Source organism: Kryptolebias marmoratus, linkage group LG3 (assembly GCF_001649575.2).
Source record: "Kryptolebias marmoratus isolate JLee-2015 linkage group LG3, ASM164957v2, whole genome shotgun sequence".
Classification (NCBI taxonomy): domain Eukaryota; kingdom Metazoa; phylum Chordata; class Actinopteri; order Cyprinodontiformes; family Rivulidae; genus Kryptolebias; species Kryptolebias marmoratus.
The window spans coordinates 29,383,085-29,394,717 of NC_051432.1; the positions used below are offsets into that span (position 1 = coordinate 29,383,085).

Consider the following 11,633-nt stretch of genomic DNA (forward strand, 5'->3'; position numbering starts at 1 on the left):
GGATGGATGGATGGATGGATGGATCATGGATGGATGGATGGATGGATGGATGGATGGATGGATGGATGGATGGATGGATGGATGGATGGATGGATGGATCATGGATGGATGAGCACTGAGGCATCTGGTCATCAGGCATGTTCATGTTCATGTTTCTACAGCGTTTTATGGAGATAAAAAAGTTTTTGAAAAGTCTTCACTTCCTGTTTGGAAGAGAAGATTCTGAGCTCAGATTCAATGGAAATCAATGAGGGTTTGGATGTGTGATCTCTGACCTCTTGGGTTTTAGAGAAAAACTCTCTGTCCTACAGCAGCGATTAAAGAAGACAAAAATTCCTGTTTGGATGTAGTTTTTTAAATTAAATTTATTAAAGCTGTGGGAGGAGTAATGAGCTAAAAATCACGAAGAGGTCAAAGGTCACCTCTAATAAATCCTTACACTCCAAGAAAATGGCTCCTTTATTAAAATCTAGATAAGTGTCAGAAATAGCAGAAAAGTGGTTATTTGTGCCAAACTCTCCTGATTGTGCAACCTATTTTTACTTTATGGAAATCCAGTTCCAGGAACAGAAATCTACCAAAGCAGTCCTGTCAAGATTTCATTAGTTTCAGTTTCAACAGTGTTGGCCAGTCACAGCTAAGCTTTTACCCTCATTTCCTGACTCTGAATGAAGCTGATATTCTCCTCAGACTGGGTTCTGTTAGACCAACAGAACCTCCAGGTGGTTCTGGGTTCTGCTCAGGTGCTGAGCGAGCATGAGGCCATTCGAACGTTTGTTTGTCGATGCTGAGTCAGAAACTCGAAACAGGAAAACCAAAGTAGAAGTTCTTTAGAGTCGGCAGTCATACTTTTGCTTTTTTCTGCACGTTTGTTGGAATCTGCAGACTTTGTTCTCCTTCAGCCATTAATTTATCCAAACCTTCGGCTCGCTCAGGAGGCGGTTGCCATGACTTTTGTTTTGATAACGTCTTCAAAATATTTAACTTCCATTCAAATAAAATTCCCCAAAGAAACACATTAAGATCTCTTCACTTCCTTCACAAACTTTCTTCTCTTTTAAATCTGTTTCAGCTGCTGGCTCTGGTTTTGTCTTCTGATGCTACTTTTAGCTTTTAGCTACTGTTCTGCTACTTTTAGCTTTTAGCTACTGTTCTGCTTCTTTTAACTTTCAGCTACTGTTCTGCTTCTTTTAGCTTTTAGCTACTGTTCTGCTTCTTTTAGCATTTAAATACCAAATTGCTACTTTTAGCTTTTACGTACAATTTAAGTACTTTTAGCTTTTAGCCGTTTTTATACCAATTTTAGTTATATTTTAGCTAATATTAGCTTTTGTCCCACTTGTTTAAACGTTACCACCTCAGTTTCAGCCTTTTTAGCTCTTATTTTCAGCCTTTATGCTGCTCATCACCAACATGAGAAAACAGTTCGGACCTTAAAGCGTTCAGATGGTTGTCAGTAAATCTCCACTCACCACTTTCGCTCTTCTCGATCACGTCCACCGTCTCGCCGACCTTCAGGTTGATCTCCGAGTTCTCCTGCCTCTCGTAATTGGCCACGGCCACGTACTGCTCCAGCACCATGGGCTCTGAGCTGTCGATCCCTGAGTGGAAGAAACAGGCAGTCAGCCACCTGCCCGCCGCGGCGCCCCGCGAACGCCCCCTGCACCCGTGCGCTGCCATCGGCCGACCCCCACTCTCTGCCGCCTCTGTACCTCCCCGTCCAATCAAAACGCGACCTCTCAGTTCGGTTGCATCGTCCCAAACGTCTGGCCGTGCAGCTGCGTCGACCCCCGGCCCAGAGCGGACAACTGAGGAGCATCGGAAATCAAAACAAAAGGAGGGAAGACGAGAAAAAGATCCGCAGGCGCTGCATCTCGCACCAACAGAGTGTCCGAAGCTTTGTCCCGACAGGCAAATCCAAACGACGGGAAGGAGAGAGGAGCAGAAGAAGAGGGAGAAACTGAGGAGCTGCTGAAGACGGGGGAGTAAATGAGTGGAAGAATGGTGGAAAATCAACAGTGCGGTTGAGAGGAAAGGCCTCCCCTCCACTGCCTCTGGGAGCCAGCCGTTGGACAGGGAGTCGGAGGGGGGGGGCACACCAATCATGGCAGTCAGCACTGCTGGCCTTAAATAGAAACATATGAGTGGACCAGAGAGAAGGAGAGACACACGGAGAACCAGTCTGGGTCCATGTTTATGTGAAACAAAAGAGGCAAGCGTTTCTCCTCTTACTCTACTTCGCTCCAACGTTGGAAGCGTTTCGACACCAGCGCAGACTTTTATTTACTGAAACTTTGTGTCAGCTGCTCGGCCACCAACAGGGAAGCCACAAAGATTCAGAGGAATTCTTCTGCAAATGAGACTCCCCAGCATTTCTGATCACATCTCTGGTGCAATCAGAAACTAAAACAAGCAAAAAAACTTTTCTTAGTCCTGACATGAACTCTGATACTAAAAAACAATCAAAATGCTGAACATTAATGACATTTATAAAGATTTCTTAATCAACACTTTGGGGTTGGAAAACATAAACAACCAAAAATGGCTACAAACATACAGAAGAACCTAAACATGAATTTAAAACTCAATATTTCTTTTTAACACTCTCATCCTGTGCCTTTAACTGTGTTTACCCCAAACCTTTACAATACCACGTCCAAAATAATGATTAATGTGACTCGTTCACGCTCACCAACCACGTTTTTAACACAATCAGCCAATCAGCCAATCACACGGCAGCAGCTAACTGCATTTAGGCTTCTTGCTGAAGTTCAAACTGAGAATCAGAACTGGGAGTAAAGAGGATTTAAGGGACTTTGACTGCAGTCTGGTTCTTGGTGCTGCTTTGGCTCATCCTGCACAGACGGAGGAACAGGACAGAAGAAACTGGAGCACCACTGAACATCTTCATCATCAGACTACTGACTGAGAAGAACCTGCAGCAGCAAACTGGTACCATAACTTCTTCAGCTTCAAAACAGACTTTCACCGTGTCTTACATGAAGGTTTATGGCAGGTCTTCAAAAATCTCCTCCTCTCCCTTCATGCAAGTAGACCTACAAGACTTCTATACCTCCATAACCACCAGAGGAAGACCCACCTCCAACCTCTGCTTCACTGGTGATATTGACCTGATGAGAAACAGCGAAACAAAAGGTTGGAGAAGGAAGCCAGAGCATATGGCATGGAGATAAGTGCTGAGAAAGTAACCAGAACCATCGAACACCAACCAACTTCAGGAGGAGTGGGTAAGATGGAAGAGCTGACAGATCTGCAGCAACTCTATCAGGTCAATATCAGTTTCCAACATTTTAAAGAATCTTTGCCACAAAAGGTTGAGACAGTTCTGAAGGCAGACAGGGGTCCGGCCCGGTACCAACAAGGTGTACCTAATAAAGTGTGGAGTAAGAGTTTATAAACTGATTTGGATCAAATAAACTTGGCTGCATGGTGTCATCATACGAGTTCCATTAAATCAAAGAGTGGACCCTAACAGGAAGACGTTTTCAGGAAAGTGTTTCATATGATGCTGTTTTCTGAGAGAAACAAGTCAAAACTTCATTACAACATGGTTTTCAATCCTCCTGTATCTGAGTCAACTTCTTCTTCTCTTTAAGACCAAAACCTTACAGAGAGTTTCTCCAAACTGGGCCAACAATGGAAGAACTGGATTAGTGATACAGTGGAAAGACTTTCCTCCCCCACTGAGCCACAGATCCAGCCTTTTAAAAGTTTTACACTCTGATAATGGAAACCATACCTTGTTTAGAATCCTGTAAGATTCTGCTTTTTGTTAAATTTATGGGCACACTGGAGGTTTTCTCCAAGATGTTAATAAAAATTGAGTTGTGGTTTGTTGCTCTTAAATTGGACTGACTCACTGGGTAGTTAACAGGCACAGCAGTGTTCCAAAATTACCTTGATTAAGACCACATTCTGAATTAAAACCCAACAGCCTTTAATGATCGCGAATAAGAAATATTCTAACTGAGCTTTAACTTAGAATATATAAAATATAGATGTAGGAGTCCCAGGAGACATCAGGAACAAGCTGGAGAAACACCAGTGGTACCAGAGGTCATCATGTGACCTCCAACAGATCCCAGGAACAACCTCAGCTGAGATCCTCAACAGAACCCTGAAGATCCCAGGGTTCTGGAAGAGGACCTGAGGTTGGAGGGAAACTGGAAGCACCCATGTTTATATATATATATATATATGTCTCAATAATTATATTATTGTTCTATGGGATTGTTTGTTTAAAAAAAGCCTCAAACAGGAAGTAAGAAAATGGCACTTCCTACTGAGCTGCTATACTAGAATTAGTTTTTTATTATTATTATTTGAAGGATATGCTGTTGACAGTTAATGGCTTTAAGAGCCATTTTATGACAACAAGTTAGGCTAGTCGTTAGCAGTTAGCCGTTAGCAGCTAGTGCTAGCTGCTCTGAAAGAAGCTGTTCTTGTTCTGAAAATGAAACAGGAATCCTTAATTGTTTCACAGAAATGTAAAAATGAAGCAAATAAATGTGCTTTGATGAGAAAAAATGATGCAACAGAAATAAATATACAAACAACTTCAATGGTACAGTAAATAAATAGGAAGTGAGGGTAATAAATAGTGAGAAATGCAAATAAAAAGAGAAGTAAACAGTGACAAAAAATAGTAGAATCTTTTTGGCTTTCCTGAGCCATTTCCAGTTTATATAATCATGATTTTAGAGGTTTCTCAGATGCCTCTTCTGTCTTGACTCGTCATTAAAAACTGAATGGGTTCACAGGCAGCAATCAAAGTCTGAAGCATTTGCACGTGCATGTGCATGCCTGCAGTCCACACAGACACACGGGGCTACACGTCCTGAGATGGATGAACAGAAAAGACAGAGACAGGCTGGTCTGCAGCACACGGCACATGCAAAGCAGATGTCCACAGCTGGCAGAGCATGCATATTCAACATGTTGACACACACACAAGGCTACCTGAGGCCTCTTTCCTCGGGCTGTCTGTAAAGCCGTACATCCACACTACACACAGAGAGAAGAAGGAGAGAAATTATTCACTTTCGCTGCGTGCAGAAGCAGAAGGAAAACCGAGCAGACATTTAAGACACCTAACACAGCATCTGGGAGTGATGAACAAAGCCCAGCCCTGTTCTTAAGGTCAGAGCTTTCCTCCTGCTAACATCCCCCCTCCCTCTCCCAGCATCTCCTCCTAACCTTCCCCGTTTCTCCCATCCCTCCTGGAATGTCAGGGGTGGGCGTCATCCTGCAGCCGTCCACCCCATGTTTAAAGAAATAACACCAGAAAATTAAAGGTCCACTTTCAGAGGACACAGAGACAGAGCTCTGCAGGATGAGCCCGATGCAGGAGATAAAGGAACGAGCTCAGGAAAGGTCCCAGCAGGTTTTTACTGGAGCCGTTTGTTTGTCTTTTTATTCTTGTCTTTAAAAAATATACTTCTTTATAAGCAGAACGTCTCATTTAATGATTCAAAGTCAAAACTTATCTCAGAACCAATAAAATCTGACAACCCAGAACTCCTTGAAGGAATGCATATCACCCGCCACCTTCCAGAGTTTGATGCTGAGACGAGTTTTTATTAAACCTCAGAAATCAGAGAGTATCAGCCTTTAAGCAAAGATGCAGCAGAATCTGTAGCACTTGTGTTGAGGATGACTCTCAGCTACTACCACCCCACTCTGAGTCTCAGTCTCTCTAAACGTGGCTCAGTTTTAGACATTTTTGTGTTTGTTAAAGTCATTTAGATGTAGTGGCCATCTTGAATTCTGTTGACTCCAGACGTTCATCAGCTGTAGACGTACCTGTAATAATACTTTCTGAGAGTTTCATTCAAATCTAGCCACTGGTTCATAAGATATTTTGCTAACAGACGGGGGCAAAAACACGGTCTTTGGTACTGGGTGACACTGGAAAAGCAAAACCTAGCTTTGTGACATTTCTCACTTTAAGTAAAATGAAAATTAAAGGTTTAAAAAGCTGCAGTGTCTTCATCTTGGAGACTTCCAACTAATCGATAGTTTAACAGAAACTAACAGAAGAAAAAGAACCAGGAAGTCTGAATTTTATTTAAACTGCAGGTCTTATGGCAAATAATTTTGCTCCTGCAGATCCCGGGAGGCTGACGCAGGACACTGAAAGCTGGATCCTCTCTCGTTCTCCTCCAGAGTTTTAAAGATGTTTTCTAGACTGATGTTGGCCCCAGAATGAGAAAAACCCGCTGGTCCCAGGTCAGCAGGGGTCAGATGTGGTGTTTGGTTGTAACTCAGCCGCCTGCTCTCAGAGAAGTTCCAACATCTGACAGATATTAACTCTTCTCTCCATCCTGGGTCTCTCCTGCCTCAAACCCACAGGGATCGACTTCTGAGTCTTACTGAAGACTGAAGAAAAACAGGAAAGTTTGGGCAGAAATGTTGGCCTGAAGCTCCAACATCCATCAGGTTCTACAGGGTTTTATAGAGGAAAAAAGAGACTTCACTTCCTGTTTGAAGAGAATATTCTGAGCTCAGATCCAGTGGAAATCAATGAAAGTCTGGGTGTGTGACCATTGACCTCTCATCTCAGGCGATTTGAGAGAAAAGCCATCAGCAGAGAGGCAGAAATACCTCCATTTGGATAAATGAACTGTTAGAAAAGTGAAACTCTTCTCCTCATTCTGAGAAAAGCTCAAACTGTAAATATTTTTAAGAAAAGTTTTTTTAAACTTTCCGTTTTGCAAAAGCATACGATAAAGTTTTCATTGGTTGTGTTTCTTGTTTCACACGTTTGTGTGCATGTTTATGTAAACCCATCGTTCTGCTTCGTTTCAGGTTTTAATGAAAAGCACATCACATGAAATGTGGTTTATAAATAAAGTTTGATTCGATTTGGTTCAAGTCTAAACTTGTAGTTAGTCTGGATGGTGTGATCTTTGAACACTTCCAAAGTCAGAATCGTTTCTGACCCAAGTCCAAGTCTTTTTAAAGTTCCACCTGAAAGTTTAATGATTTCACAGCCGAGTATCGACTTGTTCCTTAAGCACAGATCAGATTTCTCCTTTATCAGCTTCTCTACACTGGCTTCCTGTTTAGAATTATCTTTCAAAAATCAGACATCTGTATCACCTTTAATGGCTAATGTCCATCCTAGATTTAAAAACAACTTATTCTGCTGCAGGTGCACGGGGCCCCGGAGCCGCTCCAGGGTTTCCTGCTTGCTGTAGAACTAAAAGTCAGGGATGACTTCGGCCATTCAAGCTGACCTGAAAGGCAAAGTTCTCTATTTACTGTTCCTTCTTGGTTGCAACCCTGACCTATGGCCGTGAGGTTTGGATAATGGCTAAAAGCTCGAGATCCTGGATCCAAGAGGCAGAAAAGAGCTTCCTCTGTCGGGCCGGGCTCGGCACGAAGGCGGAAACAAACTCAGTCATGGTTTAGGCATCCAGTTCATGTGTGATGTTAACTTCATCATCTTTCCTGTGTGGACCCTCAGCAGACCGGATCTGTGTGAATGTCTCTCCTGTGCATGCTGCAACACGCCGCTGCAATCCAAACTGGTGGCGCCAAAAATACAACAAACGAAAAACGAGACCAACTCAAAAAGAAGAAAAATATGGACGCTTGTTTTAAGGAAACCTGCTGCTGTGAACATTTGGAAAATGTGTCACTCAGGGACCACAAGGACACAAACAGTGCATCTAATTCCTGCAGAGAAATTAGGCTGTGTTCAAACTGCAGGACCTAAAGCTCAGCTCCTACTTTAAAGGTTCTGTGTTGGTTCTGTGCAGCACTTCCTGCTGGCTGAGTGTGACGTGTTCATCCCAGGGTGAGGTCAAACCCGTCCCACACCACATCTGTCCCACAATGAGCACTGTCCCTTCTGTCCAAACCCTCAGCCCTGGATTTAATGGGAGCGCTGTCACTGGCCTGTAAATGCAACGTGGCTGTAAGGTCTGCATTTTAACACGTGTCGAATGAAATTTATCAACATATATATATATTTATAGAGCGAGAGAGGTCTCAGTGTTAAAGGCTGATCAGAGGGAATCCTGACGCCGCTAACAGCTAAATTAACAGTGACAGTTCAACAGATACGTAAACACACACCTAAAAACACAGCCCCCCTCCCTCCTCTTCCTAAACGGGACCAGCTCTGTGCTGCGGAAACAAAGCCGCTCTGTCTGTGGCCTCGGCAGGCCCAACAGCACCCCCCTCCGTTAGCCCTGAACCTGTTCTCCACACGAGGAGTCGGACACGACCCCCGACAGGTCAACACACGTCCGACTCCTTCTGAGATGTTTGACGTTCATCACCTGCAAAGAAGTGAGCAACTGTCTGTATTTGTTAGCAAAATAACTCCTGAACCACTGGACAGATTTTAAAGACTAAACTACATGAGCCTAAAAACTAAACCTGCTTGTTTATCTGTCAACAAAGCCAGGCCTGATCATCCTCTGCTGGACCTTTCATGGAGGACATGGAGGTGATTACTGAATGTAGAGCTGATCTACAACTAATTAACTTTTAGGTTCAACCCAATTCAAGATGGCTGCCACAGCTTATCAACCACAGCAAACACAAAAACTGGCTCTAACTCAGGGAGGTTTACAGATATTGAATGTTAATACTGGCTTCCATTTATCTCAGCAGTTGGAACATTAGTGTGAGAATAACTTCATTTCTGACTATGTTTTCCAATAAAAACTTTGGATTTGTTCCTGGTTGTCCTCAGTTAGCATGCTAACAACTGTTAGCAATCCAAGCCGGAAACAAACAGTGGCTAATACTCCTTACAGTGGTTGGAAAGAACTACAGTCAGTCACTGGATTACTGAGATGCAAAATAACGTCACAACAAAAAGATTTTTACTGAAATTATCACAACTTTTCATGTGCATGGCAGCCATATTGGATTTGAAGACGGGAATGGTTAGGAATCTCAGAATTCCGACTTTGGAACTTTGTTTCAGTTGATTTTTCCAAACTGAAACTTAGAAAATCCAACCTATAAGGTATAAATTTACAATCCTCCCATCATCTAATGACACCACCTGACATGTTTGCTTTCAGAATAAAACCAGAAGAAATTCAACTTGTTTTCCTTGTTTTTCTCTTATATTTATGACTCTTATATTTACTCTGAGAGGTTTTACCGTCTGGATCTACCAGTTAAAACTGACTTCCTGTTTAAAGTCGGTGGACAATCAGTGGGTCAGCAGAGCGGCGTCCAAACGGGCAACATGTGAAATATTGAAGCTGGCTCCTGTTTTAAAGCATAAAACTGCACTCAGACTGTGGGGGAAACATTCCTAAACGGTCTTTTTCTCCAGCAGCTTCCAGGAAATGAATTCTCTTGGAGGAATGAGGATCGGCTCTCTGAGCAACGATGAATTCATTCAGGAGGAGAACAGACTGTTTTTAAAACAAACAACTTATTCTGTGAATGCTGAGTCATCATTTATACCACTGGGTTCTTCTTTATGTTGTTTGGACTCAAACTAATTTTACATCCTTTGAGCTATTTTAATTATTTGTTCCTTAAAATGTTCAGCTACTGTTTTTCCAATTATAGTTTCTGTTCTGCTGGTTTTAGTTCAACATTTCTGCTAACACTCAGCATTCATTTTGCACTGTCACTAAAAATGTCTTTTTCTTTATCTTTATCTTTATCTTTTTCCTTTTTTAGCTGAATGAAATCCAATTAACTTTAGGCAACATATTAAACAGACTTTGTCCTCTAATTCTTCTGATTAGTCAACCTTCAAACTACTTACTGTAAATATCAAGTTGCCTTTTATGTTGCCTGTGAGAGAATATTTTCCATGAACCACCAGCTATTTCCTGAATTTGCTCCTCAATAATTCATAAGGGGAATGACTGCTTCCACAGGCTGCTTTATCCTTTAAAAACAAGCTTCTGAAATCCAGTTATTAGTCCCATCCCATACTGTTGTTAAGTATTTATTCTCTGGTAATTCAGAGGGTCAACAACGATCCTTCGCATTCATTTAAAGATCATTTCCTGGAAGAATGGGTGAGTGGTTTTACAGGTTTCTGTAAATGTTCAATGAAAGGCCTCCAATGATCAGGGCCTTCGAATTAACGTTTGGAGACAGCTAATCAACCTGAGTAAACACAAAAATGGCTCCAACTCTGTCAGTTTGACAGATATTCAGTGTGGTAGTAGCTGAGAGTCATCCCCAGCACATATTTTGAGTGCTGACAGAAAGTGCAATGTTTTTGTTTAAAACTTTTATATGCCAGTCTTCATTACGTGACCCAAAAAGCTTCCACTAAAACTGCAGCTAAAAGAAAACAATCCTGTAAAAGTTCAGATGGCTAAAGCTGAGTTTGACAAGGATTTAAGTTAATGACTCTATTTGGCATCCCAACAAACTCCTAAAACTCCTCCCTGAAGTCTGAAGGCTGACGGTTTTATGAAGCCAGCCCACAGTCAGGAGTAACAGGAATGTAAACAAACCACACAGAGACAGCAGAGACGGGATGCAGAGACACATTAAAGACGTCATGCAGCACAAAGCCCCCCTTGGATCTTCACCACAGACTCCATCATGAGCAACAAGTAAAAAGGAGGAGGTTTGAGGAAGGATGGTGCAGAAAAGCAGCTGACTCACCCGATTTGCGCTTGGAGCCGTAATCCCTGAGGAAGAAGCAACACGAGAAGGACATGGTTAGTGACAGCAGATGCCAAAAGTTTGGGTCAACGTTTGCATCCTGATGCTGCAAGTCCTGCAAAAACTACGCAATCAGCTTCTGCGCATGATAAACCGATGTGTTCAAAGGAGACATCCAGAGCAAGGCATGGAGAGGGAGGGAGGGGTGACTTTGGCCAGCAGCCTGCGCTCCCTGCAACAGACACAAATCAGTCATGTGATTCATCCTCCTCCCGTCCCTCCCCCGTCTCCCCCCGTCGCCCAGTCAGAGACAGAGACGACCTCTCCCCACCTTTCAAAGGAGGAGGATCAGTTTAAGATGCTTTGCTTAATGGTTTCTAATAGGATTACACAACAAAGGCTAAACTATAAATCAGGGGCTGATGAAGAGTTAGAAGTGAGCTTCGTCTGTCAAGAACGACTCAGGCAGGACAGCAACCGAGTTAAACACAATCAGACAAAGAAGAGATCAGACAAGGACAGAATGTGCTATTTATAGAAGCAAAGATCTGATCATCTGTCCAGTGTTCCTTCAGGTCTTCACCTCACGACAAACCTTCAAACTTAGACACAGAAAGATCAACTTTCACATTAAATTAGGAGTTATGGATCCCAACAGGTGAGGCCCTTTGTGGACAGGTGAGCCAGTTTGACTCTTAAGTTTATAAACGAACTTCTTACAGCAAATAGATTCATTAGCAGTCAGTTTGGATCTCCTCCATTCAAAGTGTCTGACATCACAGTTCATCACAATCATGAGGGTCTTTACCTGGTCAGGTCTGAAGCTCAATAAATGTCACCTGGTCAGGTCTGAAGCTCAGTAAATGTCACCTGGTCAGGTGTGAAGCTCAGTAAATGTCACCTGGTCAGGTGTGAAGCTGAGGAAATGTCACCTGGTCAGGTCTGAAGCTCAGTAAATGTCACCTGGTCAGGTGTGAAGCTCAGTAAATGTCACCTGGTCAGGT

The 11,633-nt window shown here is 42.7% G+C and overlaps 1 protein-coding gene across 6 annotated transcripts in view; it reads right to left on the reverse strand.

Moving 5' to 3' along the window:
* sh3pxd2aa (SH3 and PX domains 2Aa) overlaps nucleotides 1-11,633 on the reverse strand; it is an 84,344-nt gene that overhangs the window by 24,679 nt on the left and 48,032 nt on the right. For 2 of the 6 annotated variants that reach the window (XM_037974962.1, XM_037974965.1), the window contains exons 6-8: nucleotides 10,630-10,655; nucleotides 4,981-5,025; nucleotides 1,473-1,601 (exon numbers count right to left, since the gene is read on the reverse strand). In XM_037974962.1, coding sequence (XP_037830890.1) covers nucleotides 1,473-1,601; nucleotides 4,981-5,025; nucleotides 10,630-10,655 — 200 coding nt within the window. Of the gene's footprint in view, nucleotides 1-1,472; nucleotides 2,251-4,980; nucleotides 5,026-10,629; nucleotides 10,656-11,633 lie in introns of those variants that run through there. The other 4 variants (XM_037974963.1, XM_037974964.1, XM_037974966.1 and 1 more) reach the window with 4 other exon arrangements.